Source organism: Nycticebus coucang, chromosome 22 (genome assembly GCF_027406575.1).
Source record: "Nycticebus coucang isolate mNycCou1 chromosome 22, mNycCou1.pri, whole genome shotgun sequence".
In the NCBI taxonomy this organism is placed as follows: domain Eukaryota; kingdom Metazoa; phylum Chordata; class Mammalia; order Primates; family Lorisidae; genus Nycticebus; species Nycticebus coucang.
Genome location: NC_069801.1, coordinates 34,319,810 through 34,335,338, shown reverse-complemented (window position 1 = coordinate 34,335,338; position 15,529 = coordinate 34,319,810). Strand labels below are relative to the sequence as shown.

The 15,529-nt window shown below is 49.5% G+C and overlaps 1 protein-coding gene across 3 annotated transcripts in view; it reads left to right on the top strand.

Moving 5' to 3' along the window:
- RIMS3 (regulating synaptic membrane exocytosis 3) overlaps positions 1 to 15,529 on the top strand; it is a 42,647-nt gene that overhangs the window by 14,636 nt on the left and 12,482 nt on the right. Inside the window, exons 2-4 of one of the 3 annotated variants that reach the window (XM_053576262.1) lie at positions 2,683 to 2,781; positions 7,870 to 8,120; positions 13,540 to 13,681. In XM_053576262.1, coding sequence (XP_053432237.1) covers positions 7,901 to 8,120; positions 13,540 to 13,681 — 362 coding nt within the window. In that variant the 5' untranslated portion in view covers positions 2,683 to 2,781; positions 7,870 to 7,900. Of the gene's footprint in view, positions 1 to 2,682; positions 2,782 to 7,869; positions 8,121 to 13,530; positions 13,682 to 15,529 lie in introns of all 3 variants that reach the window. The other 2 variants (XM_053576261.1, XM_053576260.1) reach the window with 2 other exon arrangements.

Sequence of the window (15,529 nt, the reverse complement as noted above, 5' to 3'; positions counted from 1 at the left end):
TCAGCTGATCCCCTATCACATCCTCAGAGGGCCGCTCCTTTGCTGTGTGTGATGGTAGAGGGCCCACACTGCCCATGCTGCCTGTTGCCGCCTTGCCTGGGCTGGGTGGCCCAGGCTGGGTGGAGGAGAAGTGGGTCAGCTTGGTAGCCATGGTGATAGCAGCTGCTCCCTGCCAGCCTTTCATCTCCTCACCACAAACCTCACCGATGAGCTCCTTTGTCGGTTCTGGCAGGGATGAGGGCCAGGAGGGTGAACTAGGGGATGGGGTGTGTGAGTGTGTGTATGTGAGCTCACACAAGTGCCTGCTCTGAGCTGGTGTGTGCGCCTCAGCCAAGGGAGCCCACCACTCCGGGTAAGACACTTTCTGCTTCCCTGTCCACGGAAGCCATGGGGCTCTTCCCATCCCTCTGGGCTGCAGCCAAGGGCAGGGTGTGTGTGAGTGTGCAGATGTGTATACAGATGAGGGTCTGTGAACGCGTGTGGCTATCTGTGTGTGGATGAGTGTCTCGGTGAGGGTATGTGCGCATATCTTGTACATGTGATTGTGTATTTAAGTGTGTGTCATCTGTATAGTATGGGCTCTCACTTGAAGTTCTGTGCCCTGTGTCTCTCCTTGTGTGTGTGTGTACATGTGTGTGCAAGCTTGGTTTGAGAGAGACAAAGGTCTGCACAACCAGGAGAGGAGCTGTGACAGTGTGTCCCCCACTCCAGCTGGGTGTGCCTCCTTGCTGCAGCCCCCTCCCCCACCACATACCAACCCCTGTCACCACCCCTGCATCTCTAACCAACAGGGGAAAGGAAAGACTTGAGCCAAAGGAATGCCCCTTCTTCATTGCCAGGTGCAGGCACAGATTGGGACATGTGGTATGGTGGGCAGTCCTGGAGCTGGGTTAGGATTGGGACAGGGATCTCAAATGCCAGAGCCGGCATCCAGCAAGGGGTCAGGAGCCTGAGATGGTGGCACAGTTCATGGGCCACCTCCCACCTCAACTGAGAGGTGTGAGATACCCTGATCCCACACTTACCTTGAACTACCCAGGGCTACAGTGGGAGATGACCATTTGAGTCTCTGGACTGTTCCCTGAAGTGGGTGCACCTGGTGTGGACTCCAGACCAGTAAGAATAAACACCTGGGCAATCCTTTATCATTTACAAAGGCACCATTATTAGTAATAATATGTACCAATCCTTGTTTCGTAATATGAGGTGTCCCAAGAGTTGCCCCTAAAGTCACCATACATAGGGAAAATGGGAACTTGTAGGTAAATGTACCTTGACTTGCAAAATAATTTATTACAAATTTTATAAAATATTCTCTACATGTTGGCCACCTCTTTGTAAAATTTTGTAATGAATATTTTTTAAGTAAAGGTGCATTGAGCTATAAATTCTCATTTTCCCTTTGTATAGTGGCTTTGGGTGAGTGTGCAGATGTGTATACAGATGAGGGTCTGTGAACGCGTGTGGCTATCTGTGTGTGGATGAGTGTGGGACACCCTGCACTTTATCTATTCATAATAATTCTTTTTTTTTTTTTTTTTGTGGATTTTGGCCAGGGCTGGGTTTGAACCCACCACCTCCAGCATATGGGGACCGGTGCCCTACTCCTTGAGCCACAGGCACCACCTCTATTCATAATAATTCTAAAGCAGACCTTGTCCTCCCCGCTTCAGAGATGAGGAGCAGTAGGCTCAGGGGGTTCCTTAGGTGTGGCAGATCTAGGTGCCAGGACTGCTGGCCTCCTGAGTGAGTGTTTTTTACTCATTCTGCTGTCTGCTTCTTGTCTCATCCAATCCCCAGTCTGGCCTGAAGAGCCAGGCGGGTGCAGGTGGTGATTAGAATCATTTTATAGAAGAGGAAATGGAGCTTTAGAGAAACTGAATGACTTGCTCAGGGTCACGTGGCTGACTAGATGTGCCCCCTCCAACAGCTAGGCATGTCACAGAGTCTGGGGAGGGACACAGACCCCATTAGAGAAAGGATGGAGGAAGAATAGGGTCTGGAGCTCCTGAGCAATTGTCTGGACGAGTCCTTCATATGTTAAAAATTTTGAAAGTTGTTGGGGTGTCAGCAGTTTGGCATTAACATACCTAAAAGCAGACCAGGGGACCCAGGAGTTTGTACAGTATTGCAAAGGAAGAAATAGAATCAGAGGGCGGCACATGTGGCTCAGTGGGAAGGGTGCCAGCCCCATATACTGAGGGTGGCGGGTTTGAACTCCACCCCGGCCAGCTAAAACAGCAATGAGAATTACAACAAAAAAATAGCCGGGCATTGTGACGGATGCTTGTATTCCCAGCTACTCGGGAGGCTGAGGCAAGAGAATCACTTAAGCCCAAGAGTTGGAGGTTGCTGTGAGCTGTGACAGCATAGCACTCTACCGAGGGTGACATAGTGAGACTCTGTCTCAAAAAAAAAAGAAGAAAAGAAAAGAAATAGAAAGTTTAAGTGATTTGCTTAGAGTCACACAGCTCAAGGTCATGTTGGAGAGATGGACTCTCTCCAAAATCTATCTTTTCCTTCCACAAGCTGCTTGAAGCTCTTGAGGGTGGACGTCTCCCGGATCCCTTCGCCCATCCCTTCCGCCCCCATTTCCCTTCCAGACTCTCATCATATCACCTCCTGCTGGGAACCTGTCCTGATTGCCTTCACCTCATTTTTTGAAAATTGTTGTCTTGGCAGAAGTTGACTGAAGCCTGTACCAATGCCCTAGGGGTATGTTGTGGGTTGGGGCGCGGCCCCCTGCACTGCAGAACACCGAGCTCTGATTCTTCAATTCAGGTGAGTTTGCATTTTCTTCCAGGTGAGAGGTGGGGAGGGAGTGCATGAAAGGTGATGTGGAACCTGGGAGCTAGAGGACTAGCATGGAGCTCTGGTTTTATTTTGTTTTGTTTTATTTAAGGCAGAGCTCACTCTGCCACCCAGGTGGACTGAATTAGCATCATCATAGCTCACTGAAACCTCAAACTCCTGGCCTCAGTTATCCTCCTGCCTCAACCTTCTGAGTAGCTGGAATGACAGGCACACAATACCATGCCTGGGTACTTTTTTCTATTTTTAGTAGAGAAGGGTCTGGCTCTTAACTCAGGCTGGTCTCAAACCCTTGACCTCAAGCAGTTCTCCTGCCTCAGCCTCCCAGAGTGCTAGGATTACAGGCATGAGCCACTGTACCAATTTTCTCTGTGATGCTGGTGTGTCTCTTGAATGGGCCTTAGTTTCCTACTCTGCAAAATGAAAGGTTCAGGCTGGAATACAGATGGCAAGTCAGTTTTAGCTCATGAGCTGGTTTTCATCAGCTGTGTTGAGAGGGATTCTGAGGTTCTGTCTGATCTTGATGGGAAAGAGATAGATTAGTGATGTCTGCTGTGGGTGGAGAATGGGAAGGGTGGGTGGTAGGGGCCTCAGTTATTTGCAATCGCTTCTAGCCTAACAGTCCATCACCCTGTGATGGACTCCTTAGTCTTTCCTATTGAAAGAGTGGGTGAATAGGTTCATCTTGGGCTTTTGGATGGCGTAGGACTCTCAAAAAAAGCTTATCTAGTTAGACACATGATATGGTTAAGGGAACCCAGAGGTCCAGGGTGGCCTGGCAGGGCCCTGAGACCTGCTGTTGTCAGAATTTAGGAAAGGGTTTGCAGAACCCTTAGGGTACTGAAGCCTCAGGGTAGAGGCCAAACAGCAAGGGCTGAAAAGAAAACACAAGGCTTATTCCTAGGGAGCTAGGAGGGTATTGTCTGGCATGGAGTTTTTGACAGGAGTTGGAGGCAGTAGCCCTTCTCCCTGGAGGATAAATCAGCGCAGAGTTTCTCTACTGCCGTAGTAGTACCTGGGAATCAGCAGACAGAACTTCAGAGTGAAGTCTCTGTGACCCATGGAGATCGTAAGGGGTTTGTTCCTTGAGGTGCCACAATCCAAGCTGAGAAAGAGACAGTCCTGCTCAGAGGCAGGGGAATTATTGAAGTGACTTTCATGGAAAGGATGTAGTTCATTTAGTGATTATTTAGAACCACTAACATATAATGTGCCATGCTGTACTCTGTGTCCTGCTGGCCCCTCACCAGTCTTCCCTCTCTCTACCTCCTCCTCTCTCCCATCTCTGTGGTCTGATGACTCAGGGGTTGCTATGCAGTGTACATCAGTTGTTATTGTGGCCCAGGTCTCTGGAATGTTCTTCCTGAGCTAGGCTGGCTGCCAGAGAAGGAACTGGAGCCCCAATTCCAAGCCCTCCACTGCAATATACTCATAGACTCAGTTCTCCCAGTCAAAAGGCCTTTTAGAGATTGCCAATCTAACCCCTTGTTTTACATGCAGATGGGAAAGCCAAGAGAAATTCACAAGGAATCTGTTCACATCTAATCCCACCTCCTGATTCCTAACCTTCCCAGGTTCCCTGCCTAGGACTGCTGGACCAGAGGGTCAGGCCCTAAGACCTTGGGTTCAGTGCTTCGGGTGTGGCTCCTCCTGTCCTCTTGGGGAGGGGCTGACAGGCTGGCCTGTTCCAAGCATTTATCAGTTCTCCCTGTCCCCTGGGTGATCCCTGGGTAGTTAAAGATGAGAAAACAGCTCTGAATGGTGCAGAGTCCTGGATGCCAAACCATCTGCTTGTCAGTTCCATTTATTATTCATGAGGAAACATGAGCCCCTGGGTTGGCAGGGTCAGGAATTTTGCCCCTTATCCCCTTCCCTTCTCACCCCTTGGGGGTGGTACTCTCAAGCTTTCTAGAGGCTACACAAGGTAAACACTTGCTATGGTCTGGTTGGGGTTTATGTTGCCACTTAGATCTGCAGGCCAACTATGCGAACCTGGGCCAGAGTGGGTGTCCTCAAAGTAGACACTTTCCTTTCAATTTTCTCAAAGAGCCCAGAGCCCAAGCTTGGGGGATGGGCTCTGGATCGCAGGGGTAGGGCTGCTGCGCAGGTCTGTGTCTTTGTGGAAACAAGAGACTTGTTTCTAGGCCTTGCCACTTCTTAGCTGGGTAGGGTGGGCCTACTTCTCTGAGACTCAGTTTTCTTATCTGCAATATGTAAATAACTACAGAAATACTATAAAGACATACCCTGTGGGCAGAGCCACAGTCTCAGATAAGTGCTCTTCCATCCTCTACCAAAAGATGGTGCAGATACCCCAAAAACCCACACCAACTGGCACTAGAATTGGAAACTAAAGAGAAGAGATCATCACAGGCACCCACGCCTTCCTGGCTCTGTCCTGGCCTGGACAGGACAGGGGGACTTTCCATTAGCTACAAAGTTGATGGGAGATGAGAAATACAATCTGAGACTCTGCACATGTCACAGGGTGAGTGAGAAGGGCACAGACAGCCACAAAGAAGGCGGAACAAGCTTTGACTCATCCCCTCTGTCAGTCCCACTTCACCAGGCGGGCAGGAGACCAGGTGACCAAGCTCACTGGTCTGGGGATTGTCTTCCTCATCTGCCAGAGTGGTACCAATCCTTTGCTACCTTCGTTCTCCCCTTTCTATGCATTTTTGAAAAGTTGGACTGCCTCACGGTTTTGCCACAGGAAAAGCACTGCAGGCCAGGACAGAGCCAGGAAGGTGTGGGTGCAGAGCAAGTTGGGGAGGCTGGCTCTCCTGGATTCCATGCAAGCAGAAGAGACTGACTGCCATGATGAACTTGGCAGCCCAGTTGTGGAGACCAATGGCTGCAGCTCCTGCCTCTGTTCAAAGCAGAGTTGTCAATGCCCACTGCCTCCCCTTCCCCAGACTGATTCTCAGAGCCCTCTGTCCTTCTCTCCCCTAGCTCTTACCGTAACCATCATTAAATATTTAGTTGTATAATTAGTTTTTTACCATCTCTCTCCCTCCTGGATTGGAGGCTTTGGGAGGGCAGGACCAAGTTGGACAAGCTCACTGCTGTAGCCTCTGCACTCAGCATTGGCCTGGGAATGTTAGGGGTTCAAATATTTGTTGAATGCAGCTAATGGGAAGTGTAAATTTCTGGGGTTTGGGGGTTTGTTTGTTTTTGTTTTTTGTAGTTTTTGGCCGGGGCTGGGTTTGAACACACCACCTCTGGCATATGGAGCCGGCACTCTACTCCTTTGAGCCACAGGTGCTGCTCTTGTTTTTTGTTTTTTTTTTTTAAGATGAAGTCTCACTCTGTCTTACCCTGAGTAGATTGCCATGGCGTTATCATAGCTCACAGCAACCTCAAACTCCTGAGTTCCAGTGAGCCTCTTGCCTTAGCCTCTAAATAGCTGGAATTATAGGTACCTGCCACATGCCCAGCTACTTTTTCTATTTTTTTTTTTTTTCTTCAGTTTTTGGCTGGAGCTGGGTTTGAACCCGTCACCTCTGGCCGGCGCCCTACTTCTTGAGCCACGGGCACCACCCTAGTTTTTCTATTTTTAATAAGGACAGGGTATTGCTCTTATTCAGGCTAGTCTCAAACTCCTGAGCTCAGGCAGTTCACATTTGTAAAGGAATTTGGTAATATATTCTAAGAATCAATAAAAACATTTATGCCTTTGGCATCAGGTAGAATGATTTTGGGTATATAGAGAACTCTGGTCTAAACTGCTTAAGCAATGGAAAATACATCATCTCACATAACTGGTAGACCAGGTATGGCCTGGGGGCCTTTCTGTGTGCCAGGCCGCCTTCAGCAACACTGGCTTCATTCTTAGGGTTAGAGCCTTGGGGTGAAGGGGCAGAAGGAGAGAGAGAGAGGGAGAGATAGGAAGAGGGCCTCCTACTTCTCTCATAACCATAGAATCCAAATCTTCCTACCCTTGGACACGTAAGAGTTGCCAAGGTGAATGGCATTCTCGAATTGCCTTAAACTAATAAGAATCTGCCTCTAAAACAAGGGGTGGGTGGTATCTGCATGATGTCAGGAAGCAGGAAGGGGGAACGGATGCTGGGGAAGCTGTCAGCAATATCCACACCCTCTAACCCAGTCACCCCATTTCTAGGAATCGACCCTAAGGAAATAAGCAGACAAAAGCAGAGTAGAAAGGTATTTATTGCAGTGTTTATTTAAAAGAGTGGAAAGAGAGGGGGAAGAGAAACGTGGGCCTGATCTCAGAAGTAACTCTACTGAGATATTTAAGTCTGTTGTGTTACCTCTGTGTGATGGAATATTGCCGTGGCACTGAAACACTTATACAAACTTTTAATGATGTTGGGAAATGCTTACAATATGTTAAATGAAAACTATCAGGATATAAAATTGTATTTGCAGTATCAGTTCAATTATTTTTAAAAATGCATAGGAAAGAGACTATAAAAAAACAGGTAAAATGCTTTACAGTGGCTGCCCCTCAGTGGGGCAGTGAAGGATGATTTTTGTGCTTTTCTTACCACCCCTTTCATGCAGGAGGACCCAACCAGTGTCTGCACAGGCTACAGCCAGTTTTTTTCTTCCTGTTCTAATTATTTGTTATGAAAATAACACTCACTAGTGCTTATCAGATATTTACTCTATGCCTGACACTGTTCTGGGCACTTTATGCACTATCTAATCTAATTCTTACCCGAGTCCTATGACGTGAGTGCTTTTATTTCTCGTTTTGCTGATGTGTTCATTGAAACTCTAAGACATTTGTTCACAAGGTCACACAGCTAGTGTGGAGAGGCCTTTGGAATTTAAGCCTGGGCCATCTGATTCCATAGCCTTGGTCCTCACCACCAAACCAGGCCACCTGCAAGGTTATTCACAGCCATGTGCAAATAAGGATAGTTTATGGAGCCTAACTCCCTGCATGTCCTGGGCATTTGTTTGTTTATTTAAACTTTACAATGTCAGGCTGAATGACTTCCCCAAGATCACACAGCTAGGAAATGGTGTATCTGTGGTAGAGTCTCCCAGGTCTGATGTGGAATCCTTTTGTCTCTCACCCGCCTTCAGAGTTGCCTGAGGTCCTGACACCACTGGGACCATGTTTAACGGGGAGCCAGGTCCAGCCTCATCCGGGGCCTCCAGGAACGTGGTGGTGCGGAGCTCCAGCATTAGCGGTGAAATCTGCCCATCCCAGCCGGCTGGGGGTGGGACTGGGACCACCACTGCCAAGAAGAGGCGCAGCAGCCTGGGTGCCAAGATGGTGGCCATCGTGGGCCTGACTCAGTGGAGCAAAAGCACACTCCAGCTGCCTCAGCCTGGTGAGGGGGCATGGGACCCTGGGGATGGGGGTGCGGGTCACTTTGCAATGACAGACCACCCAGAGACTATCCTTGTGGGTCTGTACTCCACACCCACAGACACATAACTATAGCATTTCCTGCAGACCAGCTGCTGTTCTGGGTCAAGTACGTATTGACCCATCTAATCCTCATGTAGCTCTTTGAGGCAGGTACTGAAGCACAGAGAAGGAAAGTCAGTCACCCCAAACTACACAGCTCGTAGATGGTGGAGGCTGGATTCAAACCCTAGCAGTCGGGCTTCTCAGTTCATCCTCTTAACCTTTACACTCTGTTGCCTCCACACATGGACATATTCATTAAGCAGTAATTATTTATGAAACAGGCTTATGTTCCTGGCACTGTGCTAAATGACACCAGAATGTTACAGACTCACATGTCCACAAAATTCAGTCTCATCTATAATCTCCGAGTCTCCTAAATACAAATAGCCACACAAATGGAGTTACAAAGGCACAGGAGACACACACATAGAAATACGTGGCTTGTGCTGTCATATTAATAGAGGGTTCAGTCGCTCAGGTAAGCCACCCATAATTTTCAGGAAAGCACCACAGTACAGTCATTTGCTTTGTACATGATCACAAATAAAACTAGTCATGCAAATCAGATAAATACAGTCCTCTAAGTACGAGCACACAGCCCCAAATCACAGAAACACATCACATGTGTACAGGTGTACCTCACAAAACCACGTTCACACACTCCTTCACAGCTACAGCCTGATCAGTGTGGCATGCTTTCTCAGACATGGGAATTCCAGTTAAGTTCAGAGGGTGGGTGACCACCTTGTGACACAGCCACACGTAGCCCCCACATCACAGAGGAGCCAGCCCTCCCTACTAAGACCTCCTCACTTTGTGGCATCAACCCAGACACCAGCTGGGTTTGTTTTAAAATCTCTTACTGCTTATTTTGTTCAGTGTAACAACTTCCCAAGAAACCTTCAAACAGGCAGCTGGATGGAGTGGTGAGGGGGTGGGGCGCCAGGGGATCCAGGGAGAATGCTCATCAAGATTCCCAGTTGGGGCTGAGGGTGGGGGACTTCTCCAAACCTTAAAATAGATCTTTACAAAGCCCTCAACAGGAGCATGTGGGCTGGTCTTTTCCAGCAGTCAAGCTGTGATGTCATTTCTGGCACAGGGAAAGGCTAGATGGAGAAGGGGGTCACCAGTGTCATAGGGTGGGCGTGGCCTCTGTGAACATGCAGTTTAGTCTGGGGGTCAGAGAGGCAGGGACTTGGGGATTCTAGAGTTGGGTTGGGACAGGGAGGGGCTGGGATAGGGTCAAGGGTGGGATCAGAGATAGGGCATTAAGAGTAGGAGATTGAGGAAGACTTTAAGAGTAGGAGATTGAGGAAGCCAGGAATATGGCTCCAAGAGATTAAGCCCAGCAATCCATGTAGTTCAGCTTCAGCCCCAAAGCCTTCTTTGTGCCCAAAGTGATTTTGAAAGGCAGCCTTCCAAGGCCAAAGCAGGGGCTTGAGTCATTGGGAGACATTCTGGTGATCTGCCATGACTTTAGTCAGCAGGCAGGGATTGGGGCAGACCCGAAGATGATTTTTCACCTTGACAAGAGAAGAATGATGATGGGGCTTCTAGATCCTTGTCTCCATGGTCCATAAGGGCATAGCCAAAGACCTGGTGCCGGTAGCCAGGGAAATTGTCCAGATGCTGCTCTAACTGAAGGTCTTTGTGATCATCTAATTACTGAATGTCAGAGCAGGAAGGGTCCCTTGAGATCCTCTAGTCCAATGTACTCATTTTATTGACGAGGCGTCCAAAGCTCAGAGAGAAAGCATATTCCCGGAGAATGACCTCAAGTTCTCTCTTGAGCCACACCCTGTCATTTACTGGCTGGGTGACTCGGGCAAGTGACTTCACCTCTCTGAGCCTGCCTCTTTGGGGGCAAGTGACTTCACCTCTCTGAGCCTGCCTCTTTGTTTGCAGAATGAGGACAATAAAACATGCCTTGCAGAGTTGTCTGGGGTTAAATGAGATGGGGTGTGCAGAGGCACCAGCCTCGTGCCTAGCACATAGTAGATACTCAGTGAAGTGTTGATGCTGTTACTATTCCCCATGGTCACACAGGAGAACCAGAATGGAGTGAGTTCTCTGCCTCTACGCCCCCACTCCTTCCCTGTAGCACACTCCTCTCCAGCTCCTTCTCCCTGGTTTTTTTTTTTTTCCTCTCCCAGGCCTTGAGGATGCCAGTGTCCAACTTGAAGCCCCATCCTGGGTGGGTAGTCTTGGTGCCAAAGGGATATATATGGTGGACTCATCATGGGCACTGGCATCCTTAAAGGTGTTCCGGGAAGGATCCTAGAAGGATATCCCCTTCTCCCCCGGGGAGCTGGTAGTCCCTGCAGAGCTGGGCTGTGTGAAGTAGGGAGGAAAGCCTCTTCACTGCAGCTTTTGGGGCTCTGGTTTGCCCCTCCTCCTAGTTTATCTGTACCCTGAATTGGCTAGATCCCTGCTCTTCCTTCTTTGTTTCAGAGCTTCTGCCCTGTATCAGGGCCCCTGTTATCTAACCTGGACTATTGCGCCAACTTCCTCTCTAGTTCCTGTGCCTCCTGCCTGCTCCCTTCTAATTTATTACTCATGTTTCCCTGGGGAACACTTACAAAACTCACCCTAACACTTTTGAGGGCCAGCCCTGGTTCTGTAAGTTTCTATGGGACCTTGGGAAAGTTACTTTCCCACTGGGCCTCAGTTTCCTCTTCTGTAAAATAGAGCTACAATGCTCTCTGCCAGCTTCCTTCTAGATTTAACATTCTCTAAATTGTGGGAGCAGTGATGAGGGTGAGGTAAGAGCTTTGGGGCCTAGGAAACAGGTGGGTTCTGGCCTGGCATTAGGCTGGGTCCATCCACTAAGGGCCATTCTGGGCTGTCTCTGCCTCTACCCAAATGGAGCTCATCTTTTCAGTACCAGGGACAGCAGCTCTTCCCTTCTGGGCTCTGGGTCAGGTCAGGGTGAGGAGATAGCTCCATGACATTCCAGAAGGTGCCATGGGCAGTGCTGCTGCAGGCTGTGACTGCTCCTCCCTTGTGTGGGACAGATGGGATGGTTCTTGGAGTCTTTCAGTCTCTGGGGTTCACGGAATTATTGCAAGCAACTGGATCTTGTTCTTTAGAGAGACAGGCTACATAAAGTTATTCCCCAGACCAACAGGGGTTGATGCTGGACACATTTGAAGTCACTAGAGGGATTTGCTCTGAGACTGAAGAACCTTTCCCTTCCCCCTGAAAACATGGAACTTAATCTCTGCTGAATCATGCCTCAGATATGTGGGGCCTGGGTGGGGATTGAGAAGTGGCATGGTGGTAGCCTGGGAGTCTGTAAACCTGGGGTCAAGTCCCAGCTGTCTTGGTGCCTGGACTCCAAGCTCCCCATCTGTGAAATGGCAGGGGTGGGGTGAGAGTGACTCCCCCACTCAGCAGCTCACATGGGGTTGGGAAAATTTTATCTTAAGATATCTTTGCTCTCTAATCTAAGAAGGCAAATTTGCTCCCAAACGGATCAAAGATTAGAATGGGTGGAAGCTCTAAAAGAGAATGGTTGAGGTTGAGAAGTGGTGAGGCTCTCGCTGAGGATATGTGTTGGGAGTAGAGATCTGAGGGGGGTGACTTGCAGTGGCCACAACCCACTTGTATTCTGTGTTAGACAGGATGTGGCACTTAGGAGCCAAGGACAGGGAGAGTCCCCCCACATCTACCATTATTACCCCAGCCTCCATGTATGTGGTGGGTTACACACCATTTGTGGGTTCACATGATGGCTTGAACTCCACACGTCATGGTGTGAAGATCACATGTGCCTGACCTGAATGTGTGCAGTGGAACATACCATGTGTCCATGTGACTAAGACCCACTAGGACCATTTGTGACTGTGTGACTGTTTTACAAACACTACACATGATCTTATAAATTAGATTACCATATTCATAGATGTGACTTTTGACACTTGTGTATGTCTACTTTGCCTGTGTGAAAGAAACACGTATGAGTTAATGTGACTGTACATGTGTGAGACAGACGGACAGACATACTGGTAGTCTCGTTGATTCCTGGATGTGCTAGCACATTCCAGTATCCCAGAAACTGGGACAACTTCAGAGAAGACATTCCTCCTCACCCCAACCATCCCATCCACTGGTGGCCCTGGCCCTCTCAGTCTTCCCTCACCCACTGGGGACCTCCTAGAAGGAAGGCCAAAGCAGGAGTAAAAAAACCCTCCTCTTCCCAGGCTGGGCCTCGAACATCCCCTCCCTGACTCTCTGCTGGGTGTGGTGGGAGAGAAAGCAGCTGGGGTGACTGGCTTTCCACTCTCCCCTACTTTCAGGGACTGTGCTGCCCGTCCCACCCCTGGCCTCTCCCGGTCCCCACAGGCAACTCCACTCTTCATCTGCTTGGCCTCTAACCAGTGACAGCAAATGGCTCCTTTGGTTTGGCCCCTATCCGAGCACCACTTCCTTCCCTACCACCACCTCCTCCGGCAGCCAAGCTTCAGTGGGGAAGTCCCTGTAAATCCTCAACCTGTTCCTCCCCAAGGCCCCGCCCCCAGGAGGGCAGAGCATCCACATATCCTCAGCCAGAGCCCCCTTACAGAGGGACCACACTGCAATGCTGAGGAGTTGCCATGGAAACCCAGGCAGGATGGTGCGCTGCAGGGAAAGAGAAAGTGCCCCATGTTCCCTACAAGGCTGGGGAGGGGCTGGAAGATGGGGGAGAGCCTCCAAAGAGGAGACAGGGCAGGTAGGGGCTCTCACAGCACAGCTGCTGGGGTTCTTCTGCAAACCTTTCTCTCAAAGCCAGAGTCAACTGGGGTCAGCCAAGCAGTCCCTCTCTTGGTCTTGCTTCTCTGCTGGCCTCTCCAGCTCCCCTCAATCCCTCTCCATGTTCAGCCCCACCTTGAAAAGGCAAGTTTGTTTGAGAGTGTCCAAGCTTCACATAGGCAGTTTATAGGGCCTGTGAAGATATCAGAGAGGTGAGGTGTGGGGTTTGGGTGTGAGAGGGTCCATAAGGATGCCAGAAAGAGGAAAGTCAGCTGGGAATCCCAGAGACAAACTTGCCAGAAGAGAGAGGGATGAGGAACACTTGAGCTTTGGGGCAAGAGCAGAAATCAGGTGAGACAGTGGATGTCAGGGAGCTTGGCAAGGATGAGGGTGAGATCCCAGTGCCACTGTCCTCACTCTGCCTCCAGCCATCGTTTTGGTCTGCTTGGTGGCACTGCCCTCAGCAGGACCAGCTGTCAGACTGCAGTCCAGCTCTGAGGTCAGCTCAGCCATGTGCCCGTCAGAGGCCTTTGGCAGAGCTTGTGGAGAAGCTCATCTGTCATCTGACCTTGTTCCCTCTTTGTGTTTGGGGCGAGGAGGCGCAGAGGGGGCCACCAAGAAGCTGCGCAGCAACATCCGGCGGAGCACAGAGACGGGCATCGCTGTGGAGATGCGGAGTCGGGTCACGCGCCAGGGCAGTCGGGAGTCCACCGACGGGAGCACCAACAGCAACAGCTCTGATGGCACGTGCGTGCAGCCTGGGGCAGGGTGGGAAAATCTCCGTTTGGTTTCCTGCTGAGATGTCTGAGTTCTTCCAGTCTCTGCCTCCCTCCATCCCCATCCCCTAGATAGTCAGTGTCTGGGCCCCAGGCCTTCTGTCACCCCTGTCAGAATACCCCAGAGACCCAGAGCAGTTAATTCCTCTGTATATTTCAGGAAGGGACCCTGCCTCCTACCTCCCACCACCTACATACTGCCCTGCTTTGGAGGAGAGTGTGATCCTAAATTCCTTTTAAATCTAAAACCATCATCGTGGCTTAGATGAGTGGAGTTCTCACAAGGAGCCTTGCTTGGAGTTTAGGGAAAGAGTTCGGACTAAATCGGTGTTTTTAAAACTGTGGATGGTGACTCATAGGCAGGAAGTAAAATCAGTTTAGTGGGTCAAAACCAGATTTAGAAAAAGCAAAAGAAAACTCAGGTATATCCTATAAAGTAAGGACAAATTGCCTTGTGATCTTTGTTTCAGTTTTTCACACATAGATGCACATTTGGAGGCCTGGTCATGATGTTAAATCTTTTTCTTACCTGTGGATTGCAGTCAAAAATTTGAAAGTCAGCTCGGTGCCTGTAGCTCAGAGGCTAGAGTGCCAGCCACATACACTGGGGCTGGTGGGTTCGAACCCAGCCCAGGCCCTCCAAACAATAACAACAACTATCCTCCCCCCAAAAAATAATAGCTGGGCATTGCGGCAGGCGCCTGTAGTCCCAGCTACTCGGGAGGCTGAGGCAAGAGAATCGCGTAAGCCCAAGAGTTTGAGGTTGCTGTGAGCTGTGACGCCATAGCATTCTACTGAGGGCAACATGGTGACATTCTGTTTCAAAAAAAAACACAAAAATTGAAAGCCCCTGGGTTAAAACTTTCTCCCAGATCTCTTCTAAATCTATGAAACTATAGTTGTGTGACTAAGATCTTTTGCTTCTGCTTCAAGGCCCAGTGATTTCCAGGCTTAGGATTCTGTGGCTCCTTGACTTAAGATTCAGGGATCGTGTGTCTCTCTGCTGTACCTTGTTCCACGAATGCCAGTACTCACTGGCATTTATTACATCTCAGCACTGGAGAGCTCCACTGGGCACCTCAGATCAATGATCCTTACGCTGGGTCTACTGGCTGTGATCAGACCAGGAGCAATGGCCACTGGAATTCGAGTACTGCCATTATCTCCACTTTGCACGTGGAGAAGCTGCAGGATGGGAGGAGAGTGAAGTACCTCCCCCAAGGTCAGCTATTTCATGGTGATGGAGTTGGCATGGGAATTGAGGCCATTTGACTCTGTAACCTTTGTTGATCATCTCTACACTCTGTTTACCAAACTCCTAAAATTAGACTCTCCTTAAGTTTCTTTACTTAACCTTCTCAGATCCCATTGTCCTAAGAATGTGATATTGACTGTGGCCAGTAAAGTGGGTGAGCCTTGAAGCCTCTTCCTGGGGAGGGAGGAGACACTGTCGCCCCTATCAGAACACCCCAGAGACCCAGAGCATTTGGGGTATACACAGTCTGCTCTTCCTGCCCTGCCTGTCACTGGACCAGGGGAACTCACAGCCAAACTGACCAGTAGGGAATTCTTTCTTGGGCAGCCTTTTATCTCTCTAGCCAGGAGCTTGGGTCATTCTAGGAGATCTTAGAACTTTCTATGTTCCATTATAGCCCCTGGAGCAGACCTGGGCCAACCCTCCCTCATCTGCCTTTTCTCTGCTGGCCACACCCAGTGAAAACTTGGGGGACGTGAAAAAGTAGCATTGTTCTCTTGATCCTAAAACAGCATCAGTAATAACTACCAATTAGTGGTTTCTGTTCGTCTGGAATTTTTCATG